Source organism: Aquarana catesbeiana, linkage group LG01 (genome assembly GCF_042186555.1).
Source record: "Aquarana catesbeiana isolate 2022-GZ linkage group LG01, ASM4218655v1, whole genome shotgun sequence".
Classification (NCBI taxonomy): domain Eukaryota; kingdom Metazoa; phylum Chordata; class Amphibia; order Anura; family Ranidae; genus Aquarana; species Aquarana catesbeiana.
The window spans coordinates 550,559,514-550,574,643 of record NC_133324.1 but is presented as its reverse complement, the minus strand read 5'-3'; the positions used below and the strand labels follow the sequence as shown (position 1 = coordinate 550,574,643).

The 15,130-nt window shown below is 44.5% G+C and overlaps 1 protein-coding gene across 2 annotated transcripts in view; it reads left to right on the top strand.

Moving 5' to 3' along the window:
• Positions 1-10,495: 10,495 nt before the first annotated feature.
• GAK (cyclin G associated kinase) overlaps positions 10,496-15,130 on the top strand; it is a 181,754-nt gene continuing 177,119 nt past the window's right edge. The window contains exon 1 of one of the 2 annotated variants that reach the window (XM_073595786.1): positions 10,496-10,800. In XM_073595786.1, the coding sequence (XP_073451887.1) occupies positions 10,659-10,800 (142 nt within the window). In that variant the 5' untranslated portion in view covers positions 10,496-10,658. The remainder of the gene's footprint in view (positions 10,801-15,130) is intronic. The other variant, XM_073595780.1, reaches the window with a different exon arrangement.

Here is a 15,130-nt window from a genome sequence, read left to right as displayed (position 1 = left end):
CAGACCATCCAGATTCCGAAGGAGATCTGAAGTGTCCTTAATGTATGAGGGCAATGTGATTACATGGGGATGAAGATATTCGTCAACAAATTTGCTAGCTCTCTCGGTCTTGGAACCTACTCCCGAAACGATCGGGCGTCCTGGGGGGTGTAAAAGATTTTTATGTGTTTTAGGGAGTGAATAAAAGGTAGGGGTCTTGGGATGTGGAACCTGCAAGCCCTCAAAAATCTGTTTGGTGATCAAGCTGTCGGCAAAGGAGGAAAGCAATGGTGTCATCATACTGTTGAATTAATCTAGTAATGACATCTTCCGATATTGGTTTATACCAAGATTGGTTTTTCAGGATGTCCCAACACATATTTCTGTATTGTAACTCATCCATTACTACCACGTTTCCACCCTTGTCCGAGGGTTTGATCACCAAACCGGAGTTCTTACTAAGGTTCTGAAGTGCAGTCCTATGTGAACGACTAAGGTTGTGGCCCGTCGGTTTGGGAAAGGTAAGTGATTCAATTTCCTTAATTATTTGAGTAAGAAAAGTCCAAATATTGGGGTTGGTGTGTAAGGAGGGAAATTGAGTAGACTTTTTTTTTTACCGCATTTCCCAATGAATTGATTTCATTCTGGTAAAGGGTCAATTGGACCTGAAGACCCCTAGCTTCATCAGACTCCTGTTGGGTTACTTGTGTTAACCCATCCTCATTCTCCTCCAATAGGAGGACCAGATTTCTCAGTGCTCTAAATTCAGCCACTGTGAAATCCTTCCATATCTCTTGATTGGCAACCTCAGTCTGTTTCTCTCGTCTATCCTTATCAAACAGGATAGATTAGCTGAATGTATCATGGATATTATGCAAAAAATTTTTTTTTTTTTGTCGTCCTCTTATGATGTCATCATTTTGGCACAGTTGTTCCTGCAATTTTGGTGAAAATGTGGGCTTTAAATGGCCGCCACACACAGGGACATGTGACTAGCACAAGGCTGTCTCCCAGGGGCCATACATCATTGTCTAAATATTAAAGTAAGTACTTTTGCTTTGTAGCTATAAATGGATACTTTTAGTGCATCACTTGGTTACTTAACCTCTTGCTTACTATATTTCTTGGTTTTGTTTTTTGTTCTATAGATTTTGCTACACATTGTGGACAATCTCTCAGTCTCATATTTGGACTATTTTTCCTGGTGGGTGTCCTCATTGCTTGGTGGGCTTTGAAGCCCATAGTTGGCTCCCCTCCCTCTTTGATACTGAGTCCACTCTTTGTGCATTATTTTGTCCCTGTCCCTGGAACCGTCTGGCTTTTCCTGCTCCTCTCTTACTAGCAGGTACCCCTCTCCTATCATCATTGTCATTAGGTGCTGTATACTAACATACTTTAAAGGAACCTACTCTGTGTGATGGTAGTTATATATTTATATCATCTCACACTGTTTACTAGATTGGGCTGGTCTGACCTATCTGTGCATAGATCCTGACTGTGGTGTAGTGGATGGTACCCTCTGAACCAGTTTCTGGATACTTATAATTGAGACTTATCTCTCTGCAAGGTACGGCCATCTGTTTAAATGTATCTATCGATTTTTTACGATTTTTATTGGCAGAGGTAGGTACAGAGGTCAGAGGTAGGTACAGTTTAAGGTTAGGCAGAAGCATGGTCATATAACAGGCCTGGGTCAGTTCCAGAGCAGGCAGAGGTAGGTACAGTTTAGCGTTAGGCAGAAGTGTGGTCGTATAACAGGCCAGGGTCAGTTCCTGAAGCAGGCAGAGGTATGTTTAGCGTTAGGGAGAAGTGTGGTCATTTAGCAGGTCGGGGTCAGTTCTGGAGAAGGCAGCGGTATGTACAGTGGCATAAGGGGTGTGGCGGCAAATGACAATTATGTTTACCATACTTTCCTAATAATGTAGAGAAGTATGGTAATGGCGGAAACATTCACCAATACAAAGGCCTGGTTGGGAAGGATATTGGGGACAATAATACATGGTGTCTCTTCTAGTTCCTCCTCTGGTGCACACCTGGCATTTCTTCTGACGGTTTCAGTCTGTTTAATGGTGGGGGAGTCTCTCAGGAAAGTGGTGTTCATGGAGTCTGCTCACTGAATCTGAGCGAATGCTTTCTGGTGAGCCTTCAAGGTACAAAAGGATGGAGACAACTTGTTCTTGGTACTGAAGATAACATACGGGGGTCCCTGTAGATTTACAGTAAATAACATAAGTATTGTAAATGGACAAACTGAAAAGATATATGGAGACCTTTTTATACCAATAGCGGCTTTTTTTTGTGGGAAGGTAGAGTTCAATCATCTGGTCATTGAAGTCGACTCCCCCCATGAATAAATTATAGTCATGAACACATGCTGGTTTTTGGATAGGGCCGTTTCTTCTGGGGATTTCCATGTAGGTATCGTTATGGATCGTTGTGAACATGTAGATGTTTCGTCTGTCCCGCCACCAGCCAATATCTCTTCATTCCGCAAAGACGCCGTCTCCCCTTGTCGTAGTCTTTCAGTAACGAACCTTTGCGGGAAACTCTTTCTATTGGCTCGCACTGTACCACATGCTGGAGTGTCCTTCCGGTGAAGGTTGCGGAAGAGGGGCAAGTTTGTATAGTAATTATTCACATAAAGGTGGTAACCCTTTCCAAGAGTGAATATACAAGCTCCCAAACAACCTTTCCGCTGGCTCCGATGTACTCTGGACATTCAGGATGATGCAGTTGGGTGTCCTTCCCTTCGTACACCAGGAAGGCGTAGATGTACCCCGTGGCTTGGTCACATAGCTTGTAGAGCTTAACCCCATATCGGCCCTTTTGTTGGGGATAAACTGCTTGAAGCCAAGCCTGCCTGTGAAGTGGACCAATGACTCATCCACGGAGATATTTTGGTCGGGGATAAATAACTGGGGGAATTTCTTATAAAAAAGTTTATAAGTAGTTGAATTTTAAATAATTTGTCATGTGATGGGTCATTTTGGGGAGGGCACTGGGTGTTGTCATTGTAATGGAGGAAACGCATTATCATAAGGTATCTTGATCTTGGCATAATGGATGAAAAGAATGGCATGTGGTGGATAAGGTTGGTGGACCAATAGGAGTATAATTAATTTTTTTTTTTGTGAGTCCCATGTTAAACGTTAGGCCTAAAAATAATTTAAATTCCTCCACTGTCAATGCTCTCCACTCATAGGGACGGGCGTAACTTGAACCAGGGTTGCTTGTTATGAATTGTTGTGTATAGAGGTTGCACTGGGCCACGATGGAGGAAAATAGGTCTTGGGTAAAAATGAAATTAAAAAAATCAATAGGGGCAAAATTCTCTGTGTTCACCTGAACACCTGGCTGGGCGGTAAAAGGGGGGATGTTTGCTGCTCCTGAATTAGGGGGAAGCCACAGAGGGTTTTCAAGGGCATAGGGAAGGCTGGCATGGGTCCTAACCCTTTGGGGCTGAGATGACACCCCTCTAGTTCTTGGCCTTTGCTGCAGTGGTACTTCATTTCTTGTGGCTGGCACTGTGCTACTGGTGGATGGCACTGAGCTGCTAGTTGATGCCACTGCATTTCTGGTGGATGGCACTGAGCTGCTAGTTGATGCCACTGCATTTTTGGTGGATGGCACTGAGCTGCTGGTTGATGCCACAGCGCCACTTGTGGCAGCCTGCTGCTCCATGTCAGAACGCCTTCGTTTCATGGGCACACTTTGCTCTTCCTCCGAACAGCAGACCCACTGCTTACAACGGGTTCATATTCTGAACCAGAATCAGACTCAGAGAGCTCCCCGCTGCTCTTGTCGGTCAAGCTAAGCTGTTGGAATGCCTCCTCAGTGGAAATTTTTTTTTTTGCCATACTGGTGACTGTGGGCTGTGGTGACAAACTGCTGTGGTAGGGACACTGGGACAGATATTGCTGCACTGATGGGTGCTGATGAGGCTGGTCTAATGAGGCTGAACTGCTGGGTTCTGATGAGGGTGCTGCTGGGTTCTGATGAGGGTGCTGCTGGGTTCTGATGAGGGTGCACTGCTGGGTTCTGATGAGGGTGCTGATGGGTACTGATGAGGGTGCACTGATGGGAACTGATGAGGGTGCATTGATGGGAACTGATGAGGGTGCACTGATGGGAACTGATGAGGGTGCACTGATGGGTACTGATAAGGTTGCACTGATGTACACTAATGCACCACACTGAGGCTGCACTGATTATCTGGCACTGATGTGCACTGATAAGGCGGCGCTGATGGGCGCCGATGAGGATCCACTGATATGGTGGCACTGATGAGCGCTGTAGTGGTGCAGATGAGCACTATAGTGGCGCTGATGTGGTGCTGGTGGCTCTAATGTGGCAATGATGAAGACTGTAGTGGCACTGATGGCACTGGTGGCACGATGGGCACTGGTGGCACTGATGTGGCACTGGTGGCACAGATGAGCACTGTAGTGGCACTGGGCACTGTAGTGGCACTGGTGTGGCACTGATGGAGCACTGACGGGAACTGTAGTGGCACTGGTGGCACCGATGGGCACTAAAGTGGCACTTATGGGCACTGGTGGCACCGATGTGGCACTGATGAGCCTTGTAGTGACACTGATGAGCCTTGTAGTGGCACTGATAGACACTAGTGGCACTGATGGGTACTATAGTGGCACTAATGGCACTTATGGGTACTGGAGTGGCACTAATGGGTATTGCTGTGGCACTGGTGGACAGATGGGTACTGTAGGGGCACTGATTGGTAGTGTAGTGGCACTGTAGGGCACAGATTAGCACTTGATTAGGGAAGTCCATGGACGCCCTCCCAGAACAAGCCGACAGTGCTGTAGCCGTCTTTCGGCTTTGGCCCGGTCGGCAGGTGGTTAATAAAGCCCTAGGCCGTCCTAGGAATGTGGCTTTGCTCCCCAAACCTAAAAAGACTGATTCCAATGTAGTAAGGCTATTCACAATGTACTCTGAGCAACATCAATTAATACGATCTATTATTCAAAAACACTGGCACATATTATCCACAGACTCCACACTTGCTAAATATTTGGGACCTAGACCTGAGATCACTTTTTGCCGTGCGGGGTCGATCAGAGATCGCCTGGTACACAGTCATTACCACAAATCAGAAACCAAAAGGGACCAACCAGGGCTGTTCCGATGTGGCACATGTAATTTTGGTCATCTGTTGATGGAGGGGGCTTCTATCCCCCTTTCTAATGGCCATACTCATACCCTACGGCATCATATTACCTGTCAAATGAGGGGTGTGATTTATATTATCTTTTGCCAATGTGAGCCTTCTACGTTGGCAAGATGATTAGATCGTTTTGGAAATGGATGAAGGACCATGTGTATTATGCCACCAATGGCCTTTTGAATGCCTCCATGGGCCACCATGTGGCTTTCAAACACAAATGTGATCCTGGGGTCTTCAAATTTGCCGCCCTCGATCATGTCTACGAGGACCCTCGAGGGGGCAACTTTGATAAGAGGGTGCTCCAAAGGAAGACCCAATGGGGGTATATGACTTACGAGCAACTCTGTACCCAGGCCTGAATGATATGCTAAGTTTTAAATCTTTTCTAGATATCATCTGATGCCAATAATATTTGTACAATATTCTCCTGATATTGGCCGCTTGATTCTGTATGCTTTAAGTACTTAGAGCAATGTATTCCTACCCGGTTGACCCTTTCCGCATGGTCTTTGTTATTATCATTTTCTCATTATTTGTATAAAGCACATCTTGTTTGTTTCATTTCAAATCCATTGTGGTGGTGTATAGAGCTAAAAAGATTAGAATTGTGTCGATGTCCCAATATTTATGGACCTGACTATATCTCTCTGCAAGGTATGGCCGTCTGTTTAAATGTATCTATCGATTTTTTATGATTTCTTTTATTTCTTTTTTTTCTTCTTGTATATATCCACCTGCATTATGGTTATTTCCTTTTGACGAAAATCAATTTTTTAAATGTACAGTGGTATATTACCATTTTAAAACCTATTTATTTCCTGTTGACGAAAATCAATTTTTTAAATGTACAGTGGTATATCACCATTTTAAAACCTATATGTTCTATTTTCAGACAGTGAGGTCTGTTCTCTTTATTTGCTTGAAAACCTTGACTGTATCCTGAAGAAGCCTAACGGTGAAACGTGTATATACACAAGGGCTCACTGCACATTATGTAGCAGTATACATGATTTTTAATCTTTCTGTATTGTTCTATTCATGATGTGTATTTTTCAATAAATAGTGTTTATTCTCATACCTCTTCATTGTTTCCTATGCCTTTAAAGTCTGACCTAGGTTTACTGTTATAGTACACCTTTTTTTCCTTGTAAGCCCAGGAGATGTCATGCACCTTCTTCAAGGTGTATAGTGTGCCTTCACTTTTAACAAAGGAGCTGAATTCCTGGAATTAAGCTTTAAAATATTATTGAATGAAAAGTGAGGCTTGATTTGTATTAAATGTGGAATAAACAATGGTGGATGCCATTTAATTTGGTTAGTTTCAGGTTATTTTAGAGAAAATTGTGAGTGGAAAGGTATCAAGAAATTTGTCTACATTTGTAACAGAAGAACAGCATTTGTGGAAAAGGCTTGTCACCTTTTAGGTATGTCTGAATATGGTCTTGTGTATAGTGCTCTTTAGATGTACCCTAAACCAATGGTCCTCTGAATTTTATCCATAACAACTTGATGAAAAAAAAAATCTTTGTCAAGGAAAATACATTCCACATTAATAATTATGCTACCAGAATTAGTGTGTGCTGTAAATTGACTCCAGCATTGCTCCTGTTTCTTTTTACTGGAGGCTGCCATTTTGCTAAAGCCCAGAGCCCCTGAACAGCAGTAGATCCTAAAGTGGAACCTAAAGAGGTTAAAAAAAAAAAAGATCCTGTTCCTTTAAAACATGTTAAACCGCATAGTGCTTGTGGAACATAATTTGTCCCTTTTGTATGCTTTAAAAAACCTAGTTGAACCTGCCTGTTCATGTGTCCCCCTAGGTATGCTGACCATGATAATCAGGGCTGGCAGTAATTGTGAGCACTAAGGGCCCTTTCACAAAGTGCTAAAAATAGCGCCTGCAAAGCGCCCTGAAAGAGCCGCTCAATGCACTCCAATGTGAAAGCCCCAAAGGCTTTCACACTGGAGCGGTGCGCTTGCAGGGTGATCTAAAAAGTCCTGCAAGCCGCATCTTTGGAGCACTGTAGGAGTGGTGTATTTATCGCACCTAAAGCGCTCCTCCCATTGAAAACAATGGGGCCGCGCTCCAAACCCGCCTGCAAAGCGCCGCTGCAGCTGCGTTTTGTGGGCGGTTTTAACCCTTTTTCAGGCGCTAGCAGGGGTTAAAACTGCCCCATTAGCAGGCGAATAGTGCCGTTAAAATGACAGTAAAGCTTTACCGCCAGCGCCCGCAACTCAATGTCAAATTAAAAAAAGTTCCAAAAAACAGTTACATTTCTGGAATGCTGGCATAGCTAATTGTCACATTTGCTTGTCTCCCCAACCAACTGTCAAATACATCCAATGGCTGGTGTCATAACTGATCACATGTGCAGCACCATGGCAGTTGCAGATTAAGCAAAAGCAGCTTCCTTGGCTGTAAAGGATAGGAGGGTTTAATTCCGCTTTAAGGCTGTCAGTAGGTCAGCCTCTACAAATTCAGCAGTACCTAAAAATGGAGAGCAACTGAGCATGTGCAAAACAGGATGAGAGTGGGGTTGATTTACAAAAACTGTTGAGTGCGAAATCTGGTACAGCTTTGCATAGACACCAATCATCTTTCAGGTTTCTTTGTCAAAGCTCAATTAAACAAGCTTTAGATAGAAGCCGATTGGCTACCATGCACAGCTGCACTAGACTTTGCACTCTCCATGTTTATTGAATAAATCCCACTGTATATTACTGGATTTTAACCACCTCCCGTCTGCGCTATAGCCGAAAGATGGCTACTGCGTGGACCTAATTTGCCGGGAGGGCGTCCATAGACGTCCTCCCGTGCTCGAGCAGCCTGCACGCCCTGTGATCGGCGAGTCTATGAGACTCGGCTGATCACAGATTGGAGTAAGGGGTCGATCCCGATCCTTTACCACGTGATCAGCTGTCAGCCAATGACAGCTGATCATGTGATGTAAACAAAGCCCGTAATCGGCTATTTTTTCTCCTCACGTAGCGTGAGGAGAAAAAAAAAGCTGATCACTGGCGGTTGTGAGAGGGACACCAGTCCCGATCGTGGAGAGCCTCTGCAGAAGTTTCTGTGCCACCTACCAGTGCCCACCAACGCCACTTATCAGCGCCCACAGTACCACCCATCAGTGCCCACAGTGCCACTTATCAGTGCCCACGGTGCCACCTATAAAATGTCACCAATCAGTGCCTCATCACCAGTGCTGCCTATCAGTGCCTCATCACCAGTGCTGCCTATCAGTGCCAACTACCAGTGCCACCCATCAGTGCTGTCTTATCAGTGCCTATCAGTGTCGCATTATCTGTGCCTATCAGTGCAGCCCATCAGTACCCATCAGTGCAGCCTCATCAGCTAATATCAATGAAGGAGAAAAATTACCTGTTTGCAAAATTTTATAACAAACTATGAAATTTTTTTTTTTTTTTAAATTTCTGTCTTTTTTTGTTTGTTTAGCAAAAAATAAAAACCCAAATGGTGATTAAATACCACCAAAAGAAAGCTCCATTTATGTGAAAAAAATGATAAATTCATTTGAGTACAGTGTTGTATGACCGCGCAATTGTCATTCAAAGTGTGACAGCCCTGAAAGCTAAAAATTGGTCTGGGCAGGAGGGGGGTTTAAGTACCCAGTAAGCAAGAGGTTAAACAGTATAAACACTTACTTTTAATGTTTTACATAGCTATACTATACCTGCAAAAGGGACCACTGAAGTGATCTAGCAGGACTTTATTTTTTGACTAAAGTTCCACTTTAAGATTCTTCTAAAACCTTCCGTGCCTCAAGTGTAAAAAAAAAAAAAAAAAAAAAAATTAAAAAAAGTTCATACTCACACAATAAGGCCCCTTTCACACTGGGTGGTTTTCAGGTGCTTTAGCTTTTGGGGACAACTATGATGCATGGAGTCTCTGGAGGGGGTTGTGGATTTTGCAGGGGCAATATGAGAGACTGGAGGGCATTACAGGGTCTGTTGAACACTGTTGGGGGCACTATGGGGGCTAAGGGCTCTGCAGCAGACTCTGGTTGCCCTGTAGGGGTAAAGTTTTGGAGTTGGCTGGGTGCAACTGTGGGAGATGGAACTCTGGAGGGGATTGGGGGCCTCTCCAGAAGACTGGGGGTTTAGCAAGACCAATGTGTGAGACTGAAGGACACTGTGGAACACTGCTGGGGGCAAGGGGCTCTGCAGATGACTATGGTTGCCCTGTAGGGGATGAGGTTTTTGGAGTTGGCTGTGGGAGATAGGGTCTCTTGTGGGGGCTAAGCGTCTTTCAAGAAGACTGGGGTTTTTGCAGGGGTAATGTGGGAGACTGGAGGGCACTATAAGACACTGTTTGGGAGCTCTATGTGCGGCTCTGCAGAAGACTCTGGTTGCCCTGTAGGGGATAATATTTTTGGACTTGGCTGATAGCAGCTGTGGGAGATAGGGTCTCTGATTGGGGCTGGGGGTCTGTCCAGAAGACTGGGGGTTTTGCAGGGGCAATGTGGGAGACTGGAAGGCACTATGAGACACTGTTTGGGGGGCCCTATGCGGGGCTTTGCCGAAGATTATGGTTGCCCTGTAGGGGATGAGGTTTTTGGAGTTGGCTGTGGGAGATAGGGTCTTTTGTGGGGGCTAGACGTCTTTCAAGAAGACTGGGGGTTTTGCAGGGGTAATGTGGGAGACTGGAGGGCACTACGAGACACTGTTTGGGGGCCCTATGCGGGGCTCTGCAGAAGACTCTGGTTGCCCTGTAGGGGATAATATTTTTGGACTTGGCTGATAGCAGCTGTGGGAGATAGGGTCTCTGATAGGGGCTGGGGGTCTGTCCAGAAGACTGGGGGTTTTGCATGGGCAATGTAGGAGACTGGAGGGCACTGCAGTACACTGGTATAATTGTTAAGGGCACTTTGAGGAGCTAGAGGTTATGGGGTACTGCAGGGACTCTACAGACCACTCTGGGAAGTTGTCTGGCATTGTGGCAGCTGGGAGGCACTGTGGGAGTTCTGCAGCTAGCTGGACACCCGGGAGGGAGGAGGCCACGGCTCGGCAATGGGCCACAGCCCACTGATTGTGAACCACTGCCCTAAACTATCCATTTATTCGGCATCCCCTCAAGCAAGAATGCCACTGTAGAATGATTTATATGAAATCTTTATTAAAAAATCTTTATTATTTCCATACAACACATTATGAATGTAAGAGGCCACTCAGGAAAGGAACCTTTTCCAGCCACTGACATCTCCTGTACACTGGCGTTCTTCTACTCTTCTTCTTCCTTCTCCTCCTCTTCTACTGCAGGTGCAGCTCCCAGTAACACCGTGCTCTGTACACGTCATCACTGAGCACAACACCGGCCCTGAGTGGGAGGAGGAAGTCGTTGTACGTCAGCGGCGGATGATGTCACGGATGCGGAAGCAGGAAAGAGGCCGGAAACTGGGCAGTGAGAACCGGCCGGGCACCGAGCGCTAACTCTTCGGGGGCCTTCCGGAAGTGTGGGTGAGGCGGCCGGGACATGTCTCTCCTGCAGTCCGCTCTGGACTTCCTGGCCGGGCCTGGCTCCCTGGGGGCCACCGGGCGAGACCAGCATGACTTCGTAGGGCAGACCGTGGAGCTGGGAGAGCTGAAGCTTCGAGTGAAGCGGGTGATCGCAGAGGGTAAGGAGCCTATCCCAGAATAAGGGGAGGGGGATCTCTATACAGCTTCCATTGTACACCTGTTCCTGTTCTACGTGTGTGTCCTGGGGCGGGTCATCACTGACACCTGTCATAGCAGACTGACCTACCTGAACCCTTTCCTTCCTGATGACAGGTGGGGGGATCAATAAAGCATTCACCAGTTTCCTGACACTACGTCCCTAGTGCTTGTGTCCCCCCCGCAGGTCACCACTAGGGCACATAGAAAACAATCTTTTGTTATGTGCCCCATTCACCCCACAGTGCTAGTGTGATGAGCTGCTATCAGATGCACTGGATGGCACCGCAACACAACACACCTCTGTTAATGAATGAAGTGTCACTATGTGACATAAAAAAAAAGAGTTAAAGTAGTTCCAAATTCCATTGTTTTACCTTAACACATTCCACGCATTAAGGCAGTATTAAACCCAACAACAAACATTTCATATATTGTAGCTTACCAATTCTTATATGTAGTGGCTGCATTCGTTTTGCTTTTTTTCGCCTTTTATTTTCATCTGGTGATCCAGCCAGTAAGTCTGTTGATTTTTTTAAAAACACAAGCTCTCCTGCAGACCAATCAGTTTACAGAGATGAGACAAACCATTTACCACTGACTGGGGTGGTTGCAATGATCAGCTTTTATTTATTCATGTAACGCCGTTATCCCAAAAAGGAATAAAACTGTTTGCTGTAACTGATTATAAAGTATTAGCTGGTGCTGCAACCAGGAGCTAAATGCTGTGCTCACAGTTGTGGCATGGTATTCCCATTAACTACTTGCCAACCACGCACTGTCGTTTTACTGCTACAGTGTGGGCCGCCTGCGCAGAATGACGTTATATATATATATATATAATGTGGTTTTGCATTCCCAGGTAGGGGGCACGCACCTGGCTGTGCTGTCATTAGCTCCAGCACATGCCAATGATTTATGGCCAGGACCCACCGATCATCAAAGCGAATGACAGGACAGAGCTTTGCGTATGTAAACCAGGGTGGATAAAACTCAATGAGGGTTTTTTTTTTTTTTTTTTTTTTTTTTTTTTTTTTTTTAATTTAAATCAGATTATTTTGATTTATATCAAATTTATTTTAATTAGATTCTTCTGGAGTAAAAATCTATCTAAAGATAGTTTTCTATTTAAGATACATTAATAATTTAGTTTATTCAGCGTGAAATGGAGCTTAGTTATGTAGCATAAGGCTGTATATTCTGCAATATTTACATTTTTGGTAAACTCATTCAATGAATGCAACTGAGATAACATGCACTGTATTGATGCATTCACACAATGTCACAGTAACCATGAGATAAATCAAAGTTCAGGAATATTCCTTTATCCCATTGTTTTGCAAATCTATGTACACTACAAACTGTATGATTTAATCGGTTCTGATATCGCTGTTTTACTAACCTGACAGCTTATTATTCTAAACAGTAAACCTTCATTTTGTTTGCAAATATTAAAGATTCTAACTACCAGTAAGAATAAGTCCTTACATTTAAAGAGCATCTGTCATTTCAGATTCATCATGGCAGCACCTGTTAGCGGGCATCCGCTCACCTGCTGCTGTGAAAAAAAGAAAAATGATTGCGCAATTACCAGTTATAGTGCAGTGCTGAATGGCAAATAATGGCCTGGTCATAAAGGGGCTAGGATCTTCCGGAGTGGAAGTGGTTTAAAAATAACCCTTTGTGGCTGTCATTGAAGAGGTGAACGTATCACCACCTGAATGCTTGTCAGCCATGCCTGCTGTACTAAAACAAACAGGAACAATCAGCGCAAACTATAGAAAAGAAATTAATGCAAACTGAACACTATAAGGATTCACCAAGCCTATGTATCAAACTATATAACAATATTAGTGCAGCGCAAATAAATGGCTTTAAAAACAGTCCATATAATCAAAGTTAAAAGATCCCTCGTGGTGCAGGGGAAAACAAATTCTTCTGTATGAAGTACCGATAATTTCCACCCCAGACACATAAATGTGCTTACCGGATAAGGTGGACCTCTTGTTACAGGAGGTCATACAAGCATAAGTCCTATGGGAGCTGGATAAAAGCTGCATGGCCCCTCTGGATGTCCTCTGTGATCCACAAGACAGCGCTTCAGTGCATTGCTACCTCTGACCACCCAGCCAGTGCTGAGGACTTCTACCAGTCCAGGTGAAGGTATTCCAATATCTAGCAGAAGGTTGAAAAGAGAAGTAGAGGTTCTCCTCAAAGGGAAGATGGATTAATCACCTGTATAGCGCTGTCTTATGGATCACAGAGGACATCCAGAGGGATGCTGTATCCTCAGCTGGGGAGCCGAGGATCAGGCAAGTAAAAGTGCTCTTCCCGTCCTCTACACCAAACAAGAAGTTTATATTTGCAGTGCAGGTGCTGCCTCCCAGCAAAAGGGGCAACTTTCAGGCTTAGTTTACACAAGCGTTGCTCTTTAAAAGGGCAATCAGGGGGTGCATTTCTTTTTAGAGAGTACAGCAGGCATATTATATAACAATATTAGTGCAGTGCAAATAAATGGCTTTAAAAACAGTCCATATAATCAAAGTTAAAAGATCCCTCGTGGTGCAGGGGAAAACAAATTCTTCTGTATGAAGTACCGATAATCTCCACCCCAGACACATAAATGTGCTTACCGGATAAGGTGGACCTCTTGTTACAGGAGGTCATACAAGCATAAGTCCTATGGAAGCTGGATAAAAGCTGCATGGCCCCTCTGGATGTCCTCTGTGATCCATAAGACAGCGCTATACAGGTGATTAATCCATCTTCCCTTTGAGGAGAACCTCTACTTCTCTTTTCAACCTTCTGCTAGATATTGGAAAACCTTCACCTGAACTGGTAGAAGTCCTCAGCACTGGCTGGGTGGTCAGAGGTAGCAATGCACTGAAGCGCTGTCTTGTGGATCACAGAGGACATCCAGAGGGGCCATGCAGCTTTTATCCAGCTCCCATAGGACTTATGCTTGTATGACCTCCTGTAACAAGAGGTCCACCTTATCCGGTAAGCACATTTATGTGTCTGGGGTGGAAATTATCGGTATTTCATACAGAAGAATTTGTTTTCCCCTGCACCACGAGGGATCTTTTAACTTTGATTATATGGACTGTTTTTAAAGCCATTTATTTGCACTGCACTAATATTGTTATATAATATGCCTGCTGTACTCTCTAAAAAGAAATGCACCCCCTGATTGCCCTTTTAAAGAGCAATGCTTGTGTAAACTAAGCCTGAAAGTTGCCCCTTTTGCTGGGAGGCAGCACCTGCACTGCAAATATAAACTTCTTGTTTGGTGTAGAGGACGGGAAGAGCACTTTTACTTGCCTGATCCTCGGCTCCCCAGCTGAGGATACAGCACTCACCTTCACTCTAGCAATGGATTGCCCCTCAGCATCTTCACATGCAATGCAGGGCTATGGTTCCTGCATCAGTCTTGATGCTGGGTGGGTGGATCCTGATGGGGAACAGTGCATGGCAATGGGCAGATTTGAAAGGTGCCATTAGACTGAAGCAAGGTAACCTCAAAATTTCTCGGCCATGCGACTGTCTTTGTGACAGGCTTAGTGGCTGAGTAAGGTGTAATGACACAACCTTACTTCAATGCTGGTCTCTGAGAGATTTGTGTCCTTGTCTCTGACATGCACATGAGTCAGACACAAGCACCAGCCATTTTGGTGGGAGGGTCAGATAGAAGTCTAAAGAGTGTCTATGACTTTCCTCCTGTGTATGTGAAGGCCAGTTGTGACAGATATGGTTGGTTCAGTAGTCCCTTTCTAACTGCACATATTGTTCATGGGACGTTGAAAAGAGTAACGCAGGAAGTGCACTTAAGTTCCATTGCAGGCCTCAAGCTGTATTGAAATGATAAATATTGGGTGGCAAAGTTGGGAGTGGCTTATACACACAACTGTGGAGCTTCTGATAACATGTATTGATTGTTCCCAAAGGCCTAGTATAGTGCATTGATATGTGTTTACATGCCTTTTTGTGCATGTTTCAGTGTATTTTTTTATGTGATGGCATCTGTTGATGTGCTAGTGTTTTACTTTTTATTCCCTGTGTCATTACATGACTATACTTTTGTGTTGCATTTACGTTGCAGTGTGGAATATTGCAGACATAGTTAATCTGGTTAGAAAAAGACAAAAGTCCATCCAGTTTAACCAACAGAGGAAAAAAAGAAAAGCAACACACTGAAATAGAAAACCTCCATATACACAATCCAATACCCACAGTTGATCCAGAGACAGGCAATAAAAACCCCAATAAAGCATGATCCAATTTAGTCTAACGGGG